This window comes from Rhea pennata, chromosome Z, assembly GCF_028389875.1.
Source record: "Rhea pennata isolate bPtePen1 chromosome Z, bPtePen1.pri, whole genome shotgun sequence".
Classification (NCBI taxonomy): domain Eukaryota; kingdom Metazoa; phylum Chordata; class Aves; order Rheiformes; family Rheidae; genus Rhea; species Rhea pennata.
This window is the reverse complement of record NC_084702.1, coordinates 29,407,865-29,431,548: the sequence shown is the minus strand read 5'-3', so window position 1 is coordinate 29,431,548 and position 23,684 is coordinate 29,407,865. Positions and strand designations below refer to the sequence as shown.

At 37.1% G+C, this 23,684-nt stretch overlaps 1 protein-coding gene across 6 annotated transcripts in view; it reads left to right on the top strand.

Annotated features, from left to right (window-relative positions):
• The window catches only part of AGTPBP1 (ATP/GTP binding carboxypeptidase 1), a 75,003-nt gene that overhangs the window by 2,600 nt on the left and 48,719 nt on the right, over positions 1 to 23,684 (top strand). For 4 of the 6 annotated variants that reach the window (XM_062600679.1, XM_062600678.1, XR_009961305.1 and 1 more), the window contains 5 exons: positions 14,362 to 14,494; positions 15,471 to 15,542; positions 21,730 to 21,860; positions 22,941 to 23,008; positions 23,420 to 23,483. In XM_062600679.1, coding sequence (XP_062456663.1) covers positions 15,511 to 15,542; positions 21,730 to 21,860; positions 22,941 to 23,008; positions 23,420 to 23,483 — 295 coding nt within the window. In that variant the 5' untranslated portion in view covers positions 14,362 to 14,494; positions 15,471 to 15,510. Of the gene's footprint in view, positions 1 to 5,336; positions 5,399 to 14,361; positions 14,495 to 15,470; positions 15,543 to 21,729; positions 21,861 to 22,940; positions 23,009 to 23,419; positions 23,484 to 23,684 lie in introns of those variants that run through there. The other 2 variants (XM_062600675.1, XM_062600677.1) reach the window with 2 other exon arrangements.

The following is a 23,684-nucleotide window of genomic DNA, read 5'->3' as shown; positions in this document are numbered from 1 at the left end:
TATCCTTTGTCTGCTGTAATAGCATGCATCAAGAATCTTGAGTGTGTGGAGTTAAATAATGACCTGTTTATGGAGAATTACAACAAAATCAGTTGCTTATCATATTTCTGAATAACACAGTCAACCCTTCTCTCCCTGATGTAATGTTGTTAATCCATTGTGGGAAGGGAGATCACCTGCTGCAAGTTATTTTAAGTAGCTTTTGCCCAAGAAACAGATACGACTTTTGAAGGTAGCTCTTCTTCCCTTCACCTTATCAAAAAGATTGTTGAAGAATTAGCATTGCTTTTGATGCCCTTGTCAATGGAAATAATTGGTGCAGGGAGAAAAGGAAAATAGAGATATGTGAAAGTATGCAAATACTTCCATAAATGCAAAGAAGGTGACCTTCAGCTGGGCCCAAGTCTATTTTAATTCTTACTGTTCTTTAATGTGCCTGTATTTGGTGGTTTACCACAGATTAAGGGCCTAAAAAAATCAACAGGAAAACTGCCCCAGTTTTAGGTTCACAATACTGAGCTACCGGCTTTTTACTAATATACGCTGTTAAGATGTGGTGCACTGAAATGACTGAAATGGTTGTGATAGTATTCAGGATATGAGGAGGTAGCAGCCTATTGCTCTCTATGCACAAATTAAATGATGTGCATAAAATCTTCCTTTTTTAATAAAACTAGGAGAATGGAGGGTTTTTGACCAAAACATAAAGATTCACTCTGCTTTTTGTTGTATTAATATCCTGTATATATAAATCAAACTTCATGGTTGTCAGTAGGCATTTGAAAAAAGTGACCAACTTCATATGAGCTTTTGAAGCATAGTGTAAGATTTGGGGATTTCCCCAAACCAACAATACAACCAAAAAAATGCCCATGAATATTAGAAGAAAATATCACCAGTATACATATCTATACATTCTGAATTGGTCTATGCAAAAAATAAAATATATCTGCAAATTTCCACTTTTTATTTATGCTTTCAGACAGATTAGTTGATGGGTTGTTGTAATGTTGTGTCCACATGCATGCACAGTATGTGTAATATTATAAAAGCAAGAATAGCAGAATGAAACACAGACGTGACATTGAGCTGAAATGCTTTTGTTTAAATTGAAATACTGTGTGTAGCAGAGCACAGAAGATCTCAAAGGTGAAAAAGAACAGAGGCTCTTGGAAAAGTACCAAGTGCTCTCTAATGGTTAGAGAGGATTGGCATACCTAGAGATACACAACCAAAAACAAATTCTTCAGTGTGTATGTAGAGACAAGTATTGGCTTTCAAATGGGGGAATGATTATTTTTTAGAGTCAACGAGAGCTAGTAGTCATGTTTATTGTCTGGAACTGACTGGATTTGTTCAGTACATGAGGCCATAGAACAGGCAAGGCAGATCTAACTACTACAGGTTAAGATTTAATAGGAAACAATCAGTAACCATGTGGTAATTACAAACAGAGAAAAGAACTTTTAGTCTATTACAGGGTTCTGATCTGTCTCTTCCAAAGTGCTGTGTATTTCATCTAAAATCACCTACTCAAAGAGAATCATAGCTCTGAGCATGTTCCAGTATTCTGCTTTCAGTCAATATGGGTTTCTTTGGAGTGACTGCAGCTTCTGTTTGCTTTGAGAATTTGTTTGAATGCAATGGGGATTCAAACAGTTCTATGCTGAGATCAGTTTTGTCTGTTTGTACATGAATCAACTTTGTCTCCATCCTGTGAAAATAAAACAGTGATAGCACTTGTTTGTTAACAAATTTTCTAGAGCTCCTTGGTGGAGATGTAAGCAGGCTTCCAAGAAATAGGGGAAAAAGGAAAGGTTTATTCTGAGCCCTGCAGTAGTTCTTACAGGGCTCATCCTGATTTCTGTTTCAACATATATGTAAACTGACTAACTAGTCAGTGGATCCTGTCTCTTAGTTAATAACTATATTAGGGAAAATGTGGCCTATTTAATATTTCTCTATACCAAAGATTGTAATCATATATATTTAATTCTAACAGAAATGTGTTATTCCTTTCCCTAGAAATCTTTCCACAATGGATTAATAACTGGCGGTGGTTGTTATTTTAGTTTTAAAAAAGTAAGAGCAGGAAAGGTATTGATCAGTTTCTCAACAATAATAAATTTGCATAGTCTCATTGAAATCACAGTGGGTCTCTTCCTACTTACATTTAACTACCATTCAGATATTTTGAAGAGATTTTTGTTATTTTTCTTCTTCCTGCTCCCACGAGGAATAACCATCAAATCTTAAAATCTTTAATGATTATTGTAGTTACTTGCTCCCATCCTGGAAGTCTTACCAGACTACTTACATACTAGTCAATGTTGAAAAATCGGTCATAAACATGCAACTGGAAGCAGGGAAGGCTCTCTCTTTACAAGCTTATGCCCCTCTGTCTGTGCTATACACTCAACTCATTATGCTTATACCTTGAGGAGAAATAGTTATATAAACATAAAAGATCTTTTTTTTTGCTTATGTTGCTGAACACCTCCTTCGCCTTTCCTTGTCTTGCTCTTTCACAGTGTTTGTGGGTTGACATGTATTTGTTGCTTTTTTATAAGTGCTTGGATCATCCTGCTAAGCATGCACCAGTGACAGAATTTCCTACAAGTATTGAAATTTGAGACTTCATATTGTGTGGAACCAGCCCTGCTCCACAAGTCTGAATTACTGTGTCTTTTAATTTCAGGAAAGAGGGACTGGCTCCTTGTCAAACTTGCATTTAGTAACAACAATATAATTTGCTATTGCCTTTCTTTTTTTTTTTTTCCTTAAACCATGCAGATTTATGGCTTTCTCTACTAACTAAAAAGTAAATTGATTCCAAATTTCAGGTACCTGTCAAACTTTACTTGAAATTTTGTACAGTTTTGTGAAATTTAAAAAATATCTGTTACATTAATGTTATAGCATCAAGTAAAACATTTAGAATTGTATTCTGGGTGGTTTTAAGCATATCTTTACAAAGGATTCCATGGATAAACTATTTGCTTTTACACACAGTAATCTGTTTCAAAATAGAAACAGAACTAGGACAAGTTCTTACATCTGTCTTATACAAGTAAATTCCATTAGAATCAGTGACAATTCTTAGGCAAATAAGAATAGCTTATGAATGTAAATGAGAATATTGGCTTGCAAGTACATTTATATACCAGAGCCAAGTTTCCTAAAGATAAGGTTCTAAACTTGTGCTCTGTAGAAATAAATACTAAATGTGAAATCACTTCATCTGTAAGAAAACTTAGGTTTAATAGGCCCAGACCTTCAACTCCCATAAATACATGTTTAGATAGAAAAAAATAGGAGTTCTGTGCAGAAAAATGTCTTGGGTAAAATAACTAAGATAAAGGTTTTATTCTGATTTGTGTTGGGGATTCATTTATCTGATTCTTTGATGACATTCACAGTGTGAAAAGGTAATGGATTTCAGTAACTATCCAAGTATTTGTATTAGCCATACTGATACAACTCTTAAAAAAAAAAAAAAAAAAAAAAAAAAAAAAAAAGTGAAATGGCATTTTTTTTTCCAGTCTTAAATTACTTGGATCTAATGCTGTGTCCTTTTTCTTCAGTAGAGAAGTCTCATCGTTCTAATTGACTTTTTCTTTCTTTTTTTTCTTTTTTTTTTCCCCTCAAGTGCCAGGACACATGCAGAGCTGTTCAAAAATATTCTTTTTTGAACCAACTTCTTAAGTAAACTAACTTTGACTCCAGCTTTGAAAAATGTGGTATATTTTTATCTGTATTCACTTCAATTGCTCTTTACTTGCCTGCCTTAGACTATTTTTGTCTGCAACTGAGTCATGTTTCAGTTTATTCCATCTCCTCTGCTAATGCCCTGACAATGCTTTAGACTGAGTTATGCATTCAGAACCGTTCTATGAACAGAACTTTACAGAAAACTTGTAGCTGTGATCTTTATTGGTTTAGAGTATTTTCTTTTCATAATGGTCCAGTATTACTGCCACTGTGAAATGAGACTATTCCTACTCCATTGCCAATACACTGCTGAATCCCTGCATTCTGCACTCTGCATTCCTTTTATTCAAGAGTAAGGAACTAAGGCAGGAGAGGGAGGGATCTCCTTCCAAATGTATGTGTTTTCATTGTAACCAAACCCAACAGGTTTACAAATTCTAGGGAGCATAATTAATGTTGAAATGTTGGAGAAAGACCAAGTGAACAGCATAAAATAAAGAGAACTGGTTACATCCCTTATCTACTCCTATCCATTCATGTTAATATGGGGGGTATTAAGAAAAGGTAATTGGCATTTATGCATAAGTGACATGATAATGAGCTAACCAATCTGTTGAAATATTTTTAATTGATTTTTTTTTAACTGAGAATTAGCTTGCCTAACCGTGGAGATCCCTATAGTGTTTGGGAGGCTGACAGAAACGTTAACCGTAATAATTGGTAGAAATGAGATTTGGACTGGATTTCTGTTTAACAACCTTTGCTGAAGGGCTGCTGTTTCTTTAGACATTTTAAGAACTGCCAGTATAAGAATTTGACCTTGAAATTCTTAAAGTTTGCTTTGAGTAAAACTCCATCTTAAACATACAATAAAAAGGAGGTACTACTTGTTTCTACAGATGAAGTGACAGAGAGGGAAGTTAAGTTGCCTACTTCCATAAGTCACTGGTTATATTTTTGAGTGGCTCAAAAGCAGGCATGGAGGTTAACTTACCATAATGTTTAATTGCACAGTGTTTCACATGCTTTGTCTTCATATTGCTAATATGAAGTACTATTTTGCAAAGATATGGGAGGGAAAGAAAAGAAAATGAAGCCTTTGACATCACTAACCTCCTGAGTCTTCTTTCTTGCTTCAGTGCCCTGAGTAGTGGAGATCTATGAGGTTCATCTGCAGCTGTGTGTATTCAGCTTTACTAAATAGCAGCTGCAAAAGTCTCACTGAGTTGGTGGGGAGAGCACCAAGGAAACGCAGGCAACCCGGACAGCGCTGCCCGCCGGGAGGGGAGCGCTACAGGAAGGCCTCAGGCAAGGTTCATTCACGCCCGTGTCGTACAGCTCCTACTGCCACATGATCCCCCCGGAGCAGCCCGCGGCCTCCCCCACTGCCCGCCCCTCACCTCCCGCGGGGCTCCGGCCGCGCCCGGCCCCGCTCTGCAGTCTCCTGCGGCACCGCCGGGCCGCGGACACGCGCGGCGGCGCGGCCGTGCCTGCCCCCCGCTCCCCCGCCCGGCGCGGGGCGGCGGCGGCCGCGGCGCGTGCGCGCGGCGGCGGGCGGGGCGCCGTGACGTCGCCGCGGTGCGGACAGGTTCCCGCCGCAGCCGCCGCCCGCGCACCGCAGCGGCGCGGCGCCCCGGGGCCGGGCGGCGGCGCGGCCCCAGCCACCGGCGCGACGGCCGCCGCCAAGGTGAAGCGGGGGGCGCGGCGGGGCGCGGGCGCGGCGGGCGCCTCCCTGTGCGCCGCTGCCCGGGGTCCTGGCGCGGCTCCGCGCGGCGGCTGCGAGGCCCGGGCGCGGGCGGGGCTCCTCTCGCCGGGCGGCGTGCGTGGCCGGTGCGGGCTGCGCTCTGAGGGTGGGCGGCGGTGCAGAGCTCGCGTCCTGCGGCTGGGGCCGCCGACCCCGCGCTCCAGCTCCCCGGCGCTGCTGCGCTGCCTGCCTGGGGACCCGGCACCGGTGAAGTAACGCTTCGTCCGTGCACTCTGCGCCGTGGTCTGCCAGACATCTTCCTAAGAGTCCCTGTGTCCGAATTTGTTAATAATCTCTGGTTCTCCTCCCCCTGCTTTCCCCCATCGTCTGCGGAAATCTCTGTTTCCATAGGTATCATTTCAAATGCTTGAAATGAGCAGTAACTCCCATCTAGCAGGTGATGGTGCTTTTTTTCGGTTATTGCGTTTTCAAACACTAAGCTTTGGAATTGTTTAGGGAATCTCACTTGGATAAACTTCTGTCGTTTTTCCTTTTTTCTAGCTGTAAGCTTTCCATTGTATATTGCAGACAGAGATCCTGCTTATGTACTTCCACCATGTAAAATGTTATGAAGCTTTTGTATGGAGTTGTAACATAATTGCAGATGTGTTTGTGTGTTTGTTTCTTCCTTTTGAGAAAATTAGATCCACAAGAATAAGTATATTCTCAATAATTATGTTCTTTAGAGGATAGGTATCTGTGTTACCTTTATAGGCTGTTTCACAAAAAGGCTTCCCTGTTTTGCAAGAAGCTTTCTGTTTATATTTTACTGTTGCATGTAATGACAGGGCGATAATGATGATAACAGGATGATGTTGATCGGGTAGCATCACTTTCTGGTTAATTCTTCAATGAAATAATACTTGCGACCTTACAGTTTTTCTGGAAATACTTACAATGCTTCGCATTTTGTGGTATGAGGTCAGTGCAAATGTATGTTGAAATATCTTTATTTTTGGGCTGGGGAGTGGCAAGAGAAACTGGACTTCTTTATTATTATTATTTATGTAATTGCTTTCTCATCTTAGAATTGCGGTCACATGCAGTGAGATCTCCTTTTTGACAGGGCTCTTTTTGGAATTCAGTGACTTGTATAGCCTTTGTAAGAATTGCTAATACTGTTATTTTTCTGTCCCTTCTGTCTTTGTTTTGAGGTAATCCATTTCTTCAGTCAGAAACTTTAAAAGATAAGCATGTCTTCTACCTATCTATTCTTCCTTTAAAAGTTATATTCCATTCATGGATTCAGAAGGCAGCATACTTTACTCAGCAAATGTTACTTTCGTGTTCTCAAATTCAGGAACTTAGGCACTGCATGCCACACCTATGTTTTAACACACAGATGACTTATTAATGAGCATATTTGAAGGAAAAAAAAGTCATGAAATTCAAAATAGCCTGGAAAAAAATTGCTGCTGCTCTAACTTATGTCAGAGTAGGAATCAGCTGCAGAATCAGTGAAATGTTGTGAGCTGGGTGTCTCTACCTACTACCGGATACCTGCGCTGTGCTCCTCAAGGGTTTGTCTCATTGTCGCTGGCTACAGGGGCAGACCACTGAAACTGCATGCAACGCTGTGGAAAAAGTTATGATTTCTCTTGCTAAATGATTCTTAAATCCTTGTTGCATAGGTACTAAAACCGTAGTGAGTCTCTGTGTCTCCCTGCCAGCCCCTTTGCCCCCCTTTTTTAGGGAAAGTGAAAGTCTGAAAACATGATTCTAAACTTCCCAGCTCTCACCCCTTGAACTCATCGCCAGCATGCACAGTCGGCTGCAATTAGAGAGAATGACTGGCATTGCACTGTTAATGCAGTGCCATGCTTCTACTGAAACTCCTTTCTGGCGTGTGTGTTGGAGGGGAAGACTGAGGCTGGAAGTCACTGCAATATTATAACTTTTCTGAATACTGAAGCCTTCTAGAAAAACTGAAGCCTTCCTCTGATTTCTCTTGAGAACAACAAACATACAATTAGTGAATATATGGGATCTTTCTGAACTGGATTAACCGGAGTACCTGTTACAACTAGTTCAGAAAAAACAAATCCTTCTATGTAAGCATTGTACATCAACATTTTGGATATTACTTACCTTTTCACAGGAAGGTCCTTTTATCCTCCTATCCTATTGAAAGAAAAAAATGTTAACATTAGATCTTTATGCATGGGATGAGTTTTTCTTGGGTCCTTTCAGATAATTTCCTTTTCTGAATCTTCCTGGTTACATCCAGATAATTTTATCACATACCTCTGTTTCAGCAGAACAATTTTTAACTGTTTTTTTCTGATGTCTTACTATGATTTTTTAATGATTGTCAGACTAAATTAAGTACAGGCATTTTTTTAAAAAAATAACCCTCTACTTTTATTCTCTTGAAGAAGGAAAGGGAGGATGACAAACCAAAGTACAGTCTTACTGTTTGGATGTTTGAAGTGATACCTAATCACAGACCTAACTTGCAATACAGGCTTTGGGGTGACAGCAGCTCACGTTAAAGTTTTCGTATTTGAGAAACTTTCAAATTTCTCTCCACCTAAAAGCTTTTGAACTTGAAAAATATTCCATTATCTTGGTTGTAGATGGCAACAGACAATCAGTGGAGTTTTGCTACAATTAGCATACCCCTATGGGGAGCAAATACTCCAAAATTATTCATGAGAAGCTATGATTAGGGAAGGCTTCTGAGAAGACTTTTTGAAGTCCTCTTGGCTTGCAGAAGGAACTTACTGTTTTACCTCATGTTTAGTTTTAGTCTAGAGTAAAGACATTTGACACACACTCACTTCACAACTTTTCAGTAACGTATCTCATGATCAGAGTCTTTACAGCCTTTAAGTGTCATGGTGATATTCCACTGAACACACTTTGGAATCACTTGTTTGGGTTCCTGACAAAGATTGAAAGCTCCTGTGAGCTCTTGCTCTTGGGAGATCACTTCTATAATATGAATTTCCTGTGTTTGAAAGAACTGAATGCTGCTCAAGTTGCTCTGGCCCTGGAATGTAACTGGAGTAGTTTGAGTATTTAAACTCCATGAAGACATACTGAGGAATCGAGTCTCTTGGGAAGAGTGTGAGCATGCTGCCCTGGGTAGCTGCTTGTATCGGGGTGTCCAGTGAATCTGTGATGGCGGTGTATCCGTAGACATGTCTTCGTGCCCTGCTGCTACCCCCAACTTAACTCTCCAGTATCTTCTGCATCAAGAAGATTATGAACTGTGCTCAGTGTGTCCCCCTCAGTACATAAGACAGGTCAGCGTGGTTTATGTTTGGAAATAAGATTTTGCAACAGTTAAACATAGAGGAGGGGAACTCAACCATCCTTCCTTTTTTCTGCAACAAAATCCTGAAGCTGTCTTCCTAAAAGCTCAGTACATTAAAAGATGCATATAAAAGTTTTACTTCACATTTAAATGCCTCACAGTTTTTGAGAAGCAGGATGACCAGGGTTTTGTATAGCCGAGAGAGGTAATAATGTTTTAGTTGCTTCGTGTATAATTCATAAGTTAAGTGGTACAAATTGAGGTTCTGGAAATAGCAGTCATCTCTAAGTTTTCATGGGCTGCAAGGAGACCACATTTCTGTTTACTATCAAGCAGTATCATTTTAAAAGTTGAAGGGCTGGGGATACATTTAAGTAGATAATTGGGCAATGTGGAGCCACAGATAGCCATAGATCCTTTCTTTCTTTCTTTCTTTCTTTTTTTTTTTTCCCTCCTTCTTCTGAGTCAAAACCTGACTTGAGAGTTTGCTTTTACTCAGCTGTTGAATGAACCAGGGTAAGCATTTGGGCTGATATCTTTGCGGACCAGCCTTAGCCATCCTGATGGCATCGGCCACAGGGCCAGTCCCCAGGCGGGCTACTGGCTAGCATTTTCAAGGTTTAGTACCACACTGATAAGACATTACCAAGCTGAGGAGCTGTGGAAAGTAAGCCGGAGTATTACTGCATTTGCTGCCCATGCAGTTCTTGGTCAGTGTTTGGTGTAGGGAAATGCCTCATTTCTGCTGTGCTTGCCTCTTCTCTGCTGGCTATTTCTTTTTAGTTCCCTCTTTCCCCCCTGCACTGTTCACCTTCTGCCTGATGAAGGGGTTATGTTAGCTGGGCAAGAAGCAGCTGTCTTTTGCAATAGTTCTGTCAACTTTAACCATGTGAGCTTTGGAAACGATACCCTGTGAGCCTGATGATAGCAGGTTTGACATGTCTGGAAGGGTAAGATTACAGAATGTGTGTAACTTTCTGGGAGCATCTTTCCAGGCAAGAAATAAAGTGCAAATTTCTTTCTTTTTTTTTTTTCCATTTTTTTTCTTGCTAGCTGACTTGTTTTTTAAAGGGAATAGCAATTAGGTATTTGCAGCTCTTATTGGCTTTATGTGTCAGACTTTGTTTACCACCAGTCCACTTAGCTGTAAAAACAGTTGTGTGACATAATTAGCAGGCTGCTCGAAAGGAGACTTGGGTTCTTCGGCTTCTGTGAACCTTTAAATACGTCCTTTTAAATGCCTGAGTATGTATTACACTTTATCTAGTCATGTGAGAAAGTCAGCACTGTGTTATCATCCAGTAGAATGCGAACTAATTAGCTCACACTTTTTATTCCCTACTATAAATATTTATAGGAAAGGGTCCAAGGAAAAGGTAGTAGCTGATTTAAAAGTGACTTTTCTTCCAAGAATCAAGCTTATTATCACTTTATTTTGAATTTGAAAATCAGGCTATTTTCCTTACATAAAACTGGGAAATTTTCTCTACTCGAAGAGTCTTAGCTTTGGTCCGTATTGAAAGTTATTTTTGTGCTGTTGCCTGGTCAAAGCTTACATCTTGAAAAAAAATTATGACTACTTTTTCTATTCTCTATTAAATAATTCCTTGAATTAAAAATACTGATGTACCCTTAAAGGGGAATAGAAAATTATCATCCTTTCTGCTGTCATTAAAAACTTTTTTATAATGCTACTAATTAAAGTATTAGAAAAAAATAGCTGTTTAGTGTGTATTCTAAGCCAATCTAATCTAATCTACAATTAATGGAAAATAAGAAATGGCTAATCCTGAAAATTATTGTACCCTGGGCTATTGACAAGGACTTTAACTGCTGTAAAATACCACAAAAATGAGACTGTGGAGTCAGTATTTTTCTATGTAACAGTTTGTATAAGAAGATTAAAGAACTCAGTTAGGAATAGGCAACTTCTGAGAACAGATTCAAACTGCTATATTAGTTACAACTGTATATAAATAGTCTTTAGTTATAAATACAGTTAATATTTATGTACAGTTATAACTAACTACTGAACTGTATATATGTTCAACTTAATGCCCTGGAATTGAGAACAACAAATACTTACCAACTTGAAAATCAGTTGTTAAGCTTGAAGGATTTCTACAGGTTTTTAATCACTAAAATTTGACTGTTGCACCTTTTTGTATTATACTGTAGGTTAGATTCTCAGGATGTGAAGCAGTTTGCTTCATTTACTAGTAACTGTGGCATCTCAAAGTTCCATGAGAGTTTTAATCTAACACGGCATCTTAGGTTTTTTACCAAGGAAACAAATTCATTTACATACAATAACTCAGCTAGTTTGTATAACACTAAAAATAGAAGTACTTTTGGTCAAAAACTCAGTTCTTTAAAAAAAAAAAAAAAAAAAAGCTTTGAGAATTGTCATTTGAGGTACCAAATTAGCAATCAATATGTTGTATGTGAATGAGTCAATGATTGAATTTGTTGTGGTCATCTTCAGGTATAATTTCTAGGCCTGCTGCAAAGAGGTGATCCTCACTGGGGTATGAGAGGACAAGGCTGTGGGGCAGCTCGGCTGCACGGAGAGCAGCAGCCTCTGGCTGTGGCCGCTGTCAAGGGGAGAGCATGACCCTGTCCCAGTGAACCCATTTTGCTCAACCTCAAGTAACAGATTGCAGTTTTACACATTGTCCAGTAGTATTCCATAGGTTTAAGTTTTAGTATTTATTCAGGAACTCCTTTAAGGCTTTGATGTTTCTCTGGACTGCTGTCTCAGGAGCATGTGCACTATTTTTTTCTTTTAGCAGCTGCATAGGGGGAGAGAATGGAACTGGGCACTAGCTCCTTTTAGGTATTTAGTTCTGATTTGAGTAGAGAGGATGAAGGTTAGCATGGTGTTACCCTGAATGCTTGTAAAGAACGTGGCAGTTTGTGTTTTCGTTCTGAGATAGTGACTCTTGCTGTCAGAGGTAGCTGCTCATCCTAAATTTTGAGCGTAGGTGCTATTCCTGGAAGTGTAAATTTACTGAGGTAAAAAGTCTATTTCTGCTTTACTCTACAGTAAAGCCTTCTAATATTAAATTTAAATCAGCTTTCAGGAGTCTTCAGCTTTTTGAAGGAATCTTATTTCCTGATTAAAAAAAAGAAAATATGAAGATATTTTTGACCCTTGAATTACATTTATCCTTCCAAGATAGAAATGTTCCATGGTAAAGTATTTTGGTCCATTGCAGCATGTGAGTTTAGCTTGTATAAACTCAGAATGTCTTCCAACTTCAGCAACAAACAGATTATCCTCCTTTTCCGTATGACAGAGTTTTAACAGCACGAAAGTGTTAGGGGCTGCAAGCTCCAGAGATGCGCTTCATCTAGCATGTTCTGGCCATGCTGCTTCCCCGTGTTTGTTTTTGTGACAGAGTTGCTATGCCTTGCCTAATCAACACTGCTCCCTTTTCTCACTGGGAGCTTGCCAGGTACAAGTAGGCTTGTCTTCCATGGCTGAAAACATTGTGGGAAAATGGGCTTGATGGCAAGACAGTTTGATACAATTTCCGAATATATTTTTAACAAAGTACATAGAAAAAACTTTCAGATGGGAAAAAATCCAGACCTGATGTTATTTAAAACATCACATGAGAAGCTCTGTATGTTATTGCTGTGTCTAATGTAATAACTGGAATTACTCTCAGATGTGATGTCATACAGTTGACTGTGAAAGCACTGATATGATGCATTAGCCATACAGTAGTGACTGTGCAGTTTTTCTTAATATGACCTTAAGTTAGAGTAAGAATTGGAGCTCGATTTTGTTTTCCGTTTTTTAAAATCAGTTAGTGATTAATGGGAGATAAGAAGGAAAACAATATATAGTGAGTGCACTTAAAATGAGAAACAAGTTCTGGTGTAGTCAAGGCGTGTACATTACTGTACCGAGTTTAAATAACATGAAGAAACCAAATTAAAGATGATTATTCAGATGATTTAGGAATTCCACCTGGATGGCTTGCAATAAATAAAGAGTATAGTAATTTTCCTCTGAAATAAACACCTGAGTGTAAGTACCAGAATCTTAAGAGTACATGCAAGAAAAGCTATGTGATGGTACATATATAGTATCTGGTGAATAGTATTTACTCTTTTTATTTTTTTAATTCCCTCTTTTCATTGTTAAGTGAATAATAGAAAATGAAATTGATGACTGAGTGACTTTTTAAGTATTGAGTTCCTGATACTGGTATGAAAATAAAAAAGTATCTTGCTAAGAGAGAAGAGGTACAAGGGGAGTAGGCCAGGCAGTGATTTGATTCCAGTGGGAGAATTCTTATTTGCTTGTTTTTTGAAACATATGGCATTTTAGGTGCTTCTTCTCTGAAAGTAGTGGATTTAGGATCAAAAAAAGTAAATGGATGTCTAAAGTGGGAATGAGATACGGTTTAACACTCCTTTGGGCTGAAACAACAGTCAGTTTAGGCCATGCATCAGTATTGCAGGTGGCTTAGCTAAGGTAGAGATGAGCTGGGTGAGACTGAGGTAAGAAAAGGGCTTTGTTTGGTGTTTCTAATGAAGAGTTTAGACCGGAAACACCTGCAGTTCTTGGTGTGATCTTTGGGATCACAGTAAGGCAGGAAACCTCAAACCTGGCAGGAGTAAGGAAACATGAAAGTTTCATGAAATTCCATTATCTTAATGCTGGTAGCATTACAGTGAGTGCAGCTTGCTGATCTGGAACGTTACTTGTCTGGAGAAATCTCCAATGGGAAAACTCCTGTTACCACTGTGCAGGTGGGAGATGGAAGGAAATAGTGTCCCTCAGATGATGTGAGATGACTGATAGATTACACAGAATCCATATGTCACTTTGAAATTTCACCTTATCCCCCCAGCTTTAAGCTTCTGTGTTAGACTTTTGAATGTGGAAGAACTGCTAGCAATTTATCCTTTGTTCTGCCACCACGAGCAGGCAAGCAACGTTAACTGCATTTGAAAAATGTATTTTTTGGGGAGATGATTTTGGGAGATCAAAACAACCTCCCCTGCTCGAAAGCTGCAACTCCACACACCTTCTCTCTTTACCTTTCTAGCAATTCTTTTTTAAGTATTTGCTTACTTTGAATAATACTTTCTAAACAACTTTTTTTTCCCCACATATCTCGTGGATTGTTAAAGAGAGATTTAGTACTGTACCATGTATAATTTCACCACAACTCTCTGGGTTATGGATATATATATTTCTTTTCCTGTGATTATTTTCATTATTTTCTGGCTTTTGCTATGCTTTTTTTCTTGTCTTTCCCCCTTGACCTCCAGGAGTTGCACGTTAGTGCCTACTGAAGTGCTTCATGTTGCATTTAGAGCAAAATAAATTAAGACCTTGCAATTCAAGATAGTTCAGCTCTGTAGCTGGCTGCACTTGTGAAGCAGTTCAGTCCACTTTAATATGTAGATACTGTTGGCACTGGCAGACTGTTTATCATCTGTCTGACAGCTGGTCGATGCTGCAAGCAAAACAGCACTTGGTTATTTGAATAACAATTCAATAATCTAATATTTTCTCCCCAGTTAGACCCTCAATCTGTTTGGAATAATTCTGACTATGATTTATCAAATCATCTACTTCATGGTGGACACAGCTGTTCTCCTATAACTATTCGTTTTCTTTAAGGAAAGTCAAGACTGTTTAAACTTGAAGGGTGCTTGGACAAATCTAGGACACCTGTTAAATTGGATCAAGCTGGAACTCTTGTGAAAAGCAGAGCATTCACTTCCTGGTTGTTGGGGAAAGATTCTGCTTTCAGGTAAGTCTGGAAATAAGCTCACTTCATACCTCTTCTACTTTTGAGTTTTAACAGTCACAGAATAGAATTAATCAGTAATCAAAAGTTTGGTTATTGTGTTCGTTGAACAAAATTTTTGAAGGGTGTTGGAAATTTGCCTTTGGGAAATGTGTGTGTTTGACAGAATTGTTCACCTACAATTCTCAGGAGAACAAGCTCCTTACGGATGGTGAGAGTGAAGAGGATATTTTCAAACATCTTCCTCCCCCCTCCAACTTTATATTCTACCTTTTAACTAACCACTGTGTCCTTTGAGGACACTTTTTTTTCTTCTTTTTATTTCAGTGAGGGTATGTGTCATTCATGTCTGATCTCATATGGAATCACAAAGCTTCAGTTCATGGTCCTGTAGACTGCAACTTTAATTGCTTAGAAGTACCATTTGAGGAAGCAGTGTACCCTGAGGACACCATGTCCTTAAAAGGATAGGAAAATTGAGTCCTTAGCACGATATGGTTTCTGTCCAAGAAGTGTATTCAGGTCCTGCTTAAATAAGAACACCAAACACTCCATGTTTCTCGCTGTGTCTCTCATGAAATACAATCAGAAATAAGTATGTTATGTCATCTCACAATATTTTAAAGTAAGTTTAAAAATATGGTTTCCAGCCAAAGCTTTTCTTGATAACAGTCTGTCCTGAACATGAAAATATTAGCTGTTCAGTCACTGATAAGATAAATTTATGATTTATTATAATCAGACTCTTGGAGTTTGGTAGGACTGAATTATAATGCAGAACCATACTTAGTTTGCTATACTTCGTTGAAAAAGCTGGGTCAAACAGATTGAAGAGAGAAGCCCTTGTGACAGTGTGAAGAACAGTGATCAGTGCAAAGTAACTTATTTAACATTTGTAGTGCAGGAGTAACTAATATTGTGACAATATGAAGAACAAACAAATGTTGTTGATAATTTGTAATTGCTTAATATCTTCCAGATTATCTGAGATGGTGACTTGAAAAATCAAGTTTTCCAATATGAACAAAGTAAAAGCATCATCTGAGAAAAGGTAATTTAAAAGCATAGTAACTTCTCAATGTCAAGCTATTAGAAATTTGTGAAGATGCATTCTGCATCTTAACAAATAATACTGCCTTATGGGTTCACAGTGAGACAGTGCAAGTTAGTGTCCTGAAAGACTGAAAAATCTCAGTTTAAATTTCTTAAGTAACTTCACTTATAATAAATAACTTGACAAACTTAAAGGTTTGTCAGTTAATGTTATTCCATCAAAGATGTCTGTATTGCAGGCTACTTTTGACTAGCGACTATCAAGTGAACATTAAATTTGATTTTTTTTTGCTGATAGTTTCTTAAGTATCAATTAATTTTATCACAGATACTGCCAAAGCATAAAATGATTGCTGCTGAAAGAATTAAAGGACAAGTTTTGCAACTTAAAATGAAGCCACGACTTTGTCATGAGTAAAATAAATCATTCTCCAATAGTCTTGCAATCCAGCATGCAGTTAAGCAAAACACACATGAGGTTGCATAAGATTTCAAGACCTTAACGTTTTTGTGTGGTATTTTCGTAAGAACTTAAATTAACATAAATTTTGGGGAAAAATTGAGAGATTATTTGTGGACAATAACGTGTCTTAAACTTCAGGAAATTACCAAAAGGCTTTCAGTTTTACTCTTTTTCTGTGGTAGGACGGCATGAATCATTCTGTTTCATCTAACCGTCTATCTTGATGTTTTTAAAATTATCTTGAGGCAACAAAGTAGATTATTTTGGCTATAGTCAGATAGCTAAATATCAGATAGATATCTGAAATACCACTCCTTTTCTAAATGAGTGGATGGATTTGCTTGCTGGACTTGCTGCACTGTGGATTGTTCGTTGAGGAGGGATCTCAAATTTATAAGAAGATTATATCATGTGTATCGTGTATTGTATTTAGTGTGGTCTTCGCCTTTATTGACTGTAACAATGGAATGGTTTGTTATTAGAGACTGGTTGTGTTTGTTTTTATGAAAGATGAATCAAAAGAAATAGTCAAGAAATTACTGTATTTTCCAGTTAGGGTACATTAGTTTCTTAAACATTATTATAAGCGAAACAAGCTCTTTGTCAGCAATGGATGATTATAATATATGAAATATACTAGCACAAAGAGTATTAGCTTTCTGCACAGTGAGTGCTTAAATGAAAGTTAAAATGAAAGTTCCCACTCTTGCAGTACAATAATTTTTCCTTAAATCTTGAATAAATTACGGAAAAATTACTATATACAGAGATGACTGATATTTCCAATTAATTTGCTGTCTGAAGACTATTGATAACTTATGAGATAGTTGAAAGAAAAAAAAAATTGGAAATGGTTTGCACTATACTTAAAAAACCCCCCTGCAAACCACACAAACAAAATCCTTAGTGGAGCACCTGATGAGAAGTCTACCTAGTTAAAGTAGATCCTTTTAATTTCCCTGGAGGTATTGCAAACATTATGCTGGAATATGCGAGAGACCTTTTTGCTGTGGGGGAAGAAGTCACTGCCTGATATGTAAATGTATTAACTATAAAAAATTAAGCTATTTCAGAAGAAATACAGTTGCGAAACCAGAAGTTTCTGATGACTTCCTCCATTTAGCTCTACTCTCTTGGAAGACTTTTTGCAATACGAGCAGCCTAAAACCATTCTAAAGATAAGAGAATTTTGGCAAGCTGCCATGGCAACCATTAGATGTTACCTTTCTCATCAGATTCCAGAATTGACTCCCTGAGCAGACACTTGAGAAGTAGGATGCACTTGAGCCTGTAGTATATTGGAAGTACTACATAGTGAGTAATGGGGAATGGTGAATCTAGCAGCTCTTCAGAATCAGAGTAAGAATACTTAAACCCCCTGGGAGTTGGTGGGACTGGATAAGTATTCTGACAATGAGAAAATACTATTTTAAAAAGTATTTTTTGAAGGAATTCTTCTTTCAGATCCTTAGGAGTCCTCTATTCCTCATTTTGTGAGCACTGGCTTCCTATGTGTTTACTCAGAGCTTTCCCAACCAATGACGGGAAGAAATCTACAGAGCCATCAGCTATTTAAAATCACATTGTACAAACTGGGCAACAGTTGAAGTGATGGCTAATTTGTTTTTGTGTGCTTTCTGTAAGCTCATTGTGTGAGAGATGCTTTCAGTTACAGCATGGGTAAGACTTTGAACAGGAGGAGGATTTCCTACCTACTGAGAATTTTTGTGTATGGATTAAATAAGCCTGGTAAACTTGCCCTCCAGTTGCTTAAAGAAAAACTGTCTGAGAGAACTTAGGAGAGTTGAGTTAAATACTGAAAGACTGAGAAATGACAAAGTTAGTCCTTGTGTCTGTGGGAGTTACGGAGAAGACACTGAGTAATTGTAGATTGGTCAGTTCTGTTGCTTTGCCCAGGGAGGTTCTGGAAGAATGAAACAAACAAGTGAGCCTACTAACACCAATGTGAGGTTGTGTTACTCTTGAAAACGTCTAATCCTTCCTGAGAGAGAAAGGTTCTGCAAGCAGAGAAGAGGCATTTAAACACTGTATGTTTTATTTTAGTAAAGCTTAAGTAGCATTGTATATGAATTGCCATAGGTAGCTAGGGCTACTCCTCCATATAAAATTACTATAGAAGAGGTGCAAAACTGGTTGGATACCAAAAGAACAGTTGTTTACTCACTGTCAAAAGGAAAGAATGCACAGTGTAATTTCTATGTATGATGATTTTTTTGTTTGTTTGTTTTTTCCTATTTCTGGTTACAGTCACTGACTAAAAAAATTTTGTGGTATATTTAGTTATCTTGAAGATAGAAGAAAGAATGCTTGTTAATGTTGCAGGTAGCTTTAAGCTGAGGAAGTCTACAAAGATCAAATAAGAATTCACAATGCTCCTGTGAAATGAAAGAAATGGTCCTAAGTATTTGACAGGAATATGTGTGAGGTGCCACACTTGGGAAGGAATATCTTTTGAACAGGTGAAGAATGACAGGTAATCACATTTTTTGTTGGAAGGGCCAGAAATAGTAAGCTTAGACTGGTACGGCAAAAACTTTCCAACAGAGGTATATAAAACTTTAAAATAAATATGTCTTTGGTTATTGAATCATCATTTTTTGCAAACCTTAAAGGACGAGTTAGGCATATGTCCATCAGGAAGAGCAGATGTAGTGATAATTCTGATTTGGGGAGGGTAACAGTTGAGATGACCTTGTGCATTTCCTTCTGGTCCTACTTGTCTATAATTTTTTAGAACTAAAAATAGTAGAGACTCTTTGTAATACTCAGTAACTACTTCTAGGATGCTTTAAAATGGATGAGGTTAAAAATGTGTCTTTTAAGAAGAGTTCTTCACACTAGGTAACATAAGCCATGTATATAAAAGGCTGGCCACATGTTTAGAGTATTTATATGAGGTTCAAGAATGTGAGTTACTGAAGAGAAAATCCAGTACCGTGGAGACACAGTTATTACTGTGCCATTCTGCTTATTTCCTGGATTTACCTAGTTGCTGAAATAAAAATACTGAATTGTATTGCTACCTATCTTTTTCTAAGAGGCGTCTTTTGAATCCTGAATGGAATTTTTTGAGAAAGTATGCATTTGTATTACAAATGTCAGAAGGATATTTGTAATATAAATAGCAGAATTTCTGATTTGTAATACAAATATCAGAAATTGGGCGTGCATGTTGTTCTTGTGTCAGATGGGTTGTGGCAGCAATGTGATGTGCAAGAGCAGCATCAGTCAGGCTGGTTGCTGTCATTCTTGTCCTACAGCCTTTTTTATTTGTAGTGCAGATGTTGAAAGTTATCTTAGTTATTACATACTATTACAAGTATTAGTATAGAGTATTGATAAATAAGGGTATAACTCCTGCCCTAAGAACATAATTTAGTTCACTTTTAGCTAGGAAGAACAAATTGGGACTTTGATTTATATTTTGGCATAGATTCTGCATTGGTGTCATTTTCAAAAACTCCTTACCAAATGTTTTGAAGATGTGCAGTGATATTCAACTATACTCTGTTCTTCTTGCAAGATGACTAGCCTAAAACCACTCTAAAGATATCTGAATCTGAATGCTGATACTTCTGTTTAACTGCTACAGTGAGCGCTGGTTGTTAATAGAATTTCTAGCTCTAAATTTAGGAATTAAATTGTTGACTTTCAGAAGATACTACCCTAAAGTGGGAATGACTTACGGTTCCTAAAGCTTTTAAAGCTTTCAGTAAGCATGGAGAGATTGTGTGAGCAATATTACTTCTTTATGGTAGTGTTGTTTTCAGATTTTGCTGGCTGTGTGAATCAAGAATAAGGTTTACTCTGAAATTTTAGTACCTTTACTGAGAGTTTTAACAGAAATTAAGTATCATTTTTTTTTATTTGTTCCTAAGGGTCATTTTTGTTTTTATATTGGGTTGTTTACAACTTTCAAGCTACCTTTATTTTGCTGCAAGACAAATGATGTAAAATGAAAAATGAAATGAAAAATGAAAATTACAACATGCATATAAATTGGAGCAGCAGTTTTCCTACACAGTGGTTTCTACGTAGGTTTGTTGGACTATATTTTGATTAGCATCCTTTGGAAGTTTGTCAGTTTGGCAACTGTTTATGGCATTTATTAAAATATTGGATTTATTTCGGAGAATTTCAAGTTCACTGAATAAATGGAGGAGTGGAAATAAACAAAATAAATCTCTTACAAACAGTTGTGACTTTATACTATCCAACCTTGTTTTGGATGATAAGAGAGGACTAAAGGGTTTATGCCTTACAAAAGAAAGTAAAATTTGAGCAAAACCAAAATCAAATACTTCTGATTTAAAAGTCTAGCAAATAGTTGAGAAGATGATGTATTTATTTCTCAGTATAAAATTATTTCAATATAAGACTTAAAATTGATACCACCTCTTCTTACTGCTGGTATTGACAGCTTGTAAGTATTCACTCTAATTAGAAGTTGTTTTTTGGTTATGCTTTTCATTTAGATGTCAGAATGTAAAAGTAATAGTGGCGGAAGGAGTTTCCTCTGCAGCTGCTGTATCAATTTGTTTTTGCAGCGGTGTGACCTTTGTTGTCAGCTATCTTTCTGATAGATATTAACATTTTTGTCCATAATAGAGTTAAGTGTGACACCTTTTCACAGATATAAAATACAGATCAAGGAATAGTAATTCCGCGTTGCTATAAACAACAGTGACAGTATTTACAAAGCTAATGTCATATATTTCAGTTTTATTGCAGATAGCCAGAACCATTAGTATATGGTAAAATGAGTTATTTTTGATTATTGCAGGCCTATAATATTACAAGTGTAAAAACTTGGGGCAGTTTTTTTTGCAGATTGTTTCCTCTAGTAATTATTGTTTGGATTATAGTCATGTGAACATTTGTCTGAAAATGACTTTCATATGGCAGTGTGAATCTGAAAAGGATTCTGAATAATTTTTACAGTTGAAATTGGAGAACAAATAAAATAATTGCTAGACTAGCTTCATTTTGAATGCTGTAAAAATTTATATTCAGAGTTATTGTGTTATCTATAAATGCCCCTTTTTGAAATTGTGCCTTATATAAAAATGCATTTCGAGGCAAGTTTGTGATGTCAGACCAAAATACCCTCATATTCAAAATGAATTAAAAGTCTGATGATACCTTTGGGCACTTCTTAAACTCTTTGTTCAAAACAGTGGTCTTTTTCTTCAGCTGTTAGGTGCTTATTTGTTACATTCTTGAATGATATAATATTCCTTTGGTTTAGAAAGACCAGCGTGTAAGACAAACAGTCTTTAGAGCTACCCAGCTAGTTTAGAGCAGGAATAGCAAGTTTTTCTTGCATGGCAGGTATGATGCAGTATCCTCACAACATAGAGTATATTCAATAGAAGTTACTTGAACTGACATAGATAAATAGTATATGTGCCTATATCTGGATTTTGTTTGCTGCAAGCATTTTCCTTGTTCATGGTTGCTCTTGGAGATGCTGTTACATATAATTAGTCTGCTGCAATGCAGACTTTGCAAAATTTGTGAGGGTGCCAGAACTGAGGAGAATTAAGACTGTTTTCTTATCGGGATAAAATACAAAGGTGATTTAGCCACTCCCCTTCTCTAACCATGGGACTTCTGTTGCTAGTCGTTTTTTTTCTGATCTAGTGTTTGGTTTCACATTTAGTGTGGCTGGAAACATGAATGTAGGAAATCTTTCTTGTAGTGTTTCTACTAGTTCTCGGACTATGTCTCTGCTGTCACAGCTGGAGAAGATCAATTCAGATTTCTTAGTAGGAGAAGTAGACAACGCCAGATATGTTACCTCAAAGATCCTTCATCTGGTTCAGAGTCAAGGTAAATATCTTAACCTTTTTTGTTTTAATGATTTTCCTTTAAGCCTTTCTTCTTATATTCTTTCTTGCAAGACTTGTAAAATTTCTTTTCCTGCATGATAAAGTTGGTCGTCAGTTTGTTTTTATCAAGGATTGTTAAAAGCACCTGTTCAAGGCTATGTTAAGTATACATAGTATAGTATTTGGTTACCCTGGATCCATTTTGCATTATCAACAGCAACGATTTCGGTAACAATTCACGGTACAAGACCAGTTAATGTGATACTATCACATCTGATATACTGTAACATATAATACAAGTCTACTGTAGTTAAAGTGTTAATACAGAATGAATTTTTTTCTTCATTTGCCAATCTGTTTTTAAAGGTATACTTTTATGAAGAATAAACTCTTTAAGAGTATTCTTATTTAGTTTAGTGCTATTCAGCAGTGGCCTCTTACCAAGGTAGGTGGACTCACAGTAGATTTCCATATGCAATTGTGTGGATTAAACTGCTTGATATTAGAAGTTACAACTGCTTTTGCTCCCCTCCTTCATCTTTCCCCAAATATTAGTTATTTATTCTAGCTAGTTATTTAGTCTAGATAGTTATTTTATTCAGGCTATCTTAAAGTTATTTTCAAGCTAAAAAGAATATATTTAGTGATACAATTCTATAGAAGCTTGTCTATAAGGAAGCAAATGTATTTATCTCTATATAAGTAACTTGCAGTAAATTTGCTGCTGGAAATCTCAAGAATGAAATCTCCAGTTAATTCTTCCTAAGATTCAGAAGTATCTGGAAGATAGCTTTATCACTTTTCTTTGTATAGTTTCCCTCCCTCACCCCGAACCCTCCTTAAAATTAGGGCCTGTGAGCTTAAACACAATACTATTGAACAGGAGAAACTAAAAATTAGTTTTAAAATCACTTAAGTCAGTTGCTTATCGATTTGTTAATGTTTTGTATACATGTGTACAGTTTTTTAATAGATTTTATTATTTGTAGCTTAGGTTTTCTGACCTATATGTATAGGACTACATTTTTTTTTCTATAAAGCTAATATGTTAAAAGAAAACTGATATCTTTCTGACTGGCAGAAAAAACTAGGAAAGAGATGACTTCTAAGGGTTCCACCGGAATAGAAGTTATCCTTTCAACCCTAGAGGTAAAACATTTTAATTTGTATGGTTACATGTACATTGCAAGTTTTCATACTATGATTTGGGCTTCATACTATTACATACGTTTTTATGTTACCTCTTATGTCCGAAAGTTGTGTTTGTCAAATACAACTTGTTGTGGTTAGATAAAGTCTTTACTTAAGAATTTCAGTCCTCTAGTTTTAAATATTCTAAGAGATTATTTGTGAACTATTGGTTTTAATTAGCATGTCATATTGAGAACTAAATCTTAATTGATTCTGCAGATAATTCAGGCTGCTTGGTGGGATGATTAGTTGGGTGGTAATGTCTGAGTTTCATTTGATTCAGCAGTGGCTGAATTGGTTTAGGTATCTAAAAGCTCCTGTATTAGATAGCTAAATTAAGCAAGGAAATATCCTTTTATTTTATTTCAGAATACAAGAGATCCTCAAACTACTTTAAATATATTGAATATTCTCATCGAGTTAGTCTCAATTGGTGAGTTTTCATTAAGCAACAATTTGTGATGATAATCTTGTATTCTTCTGTTCTTCTGTGGACTTTTTTTCTTTCTTTTTTTTTTTTTTTTGGGGGTGGGGGCGGGGGGGCTTTTCCTGAAGTCACTGAGGCAAAAACTTATATTGTGCATGTTTCTTTGAAAGGTAGTTTCAGTGTTTATGTTGTTATACGGGTACAATG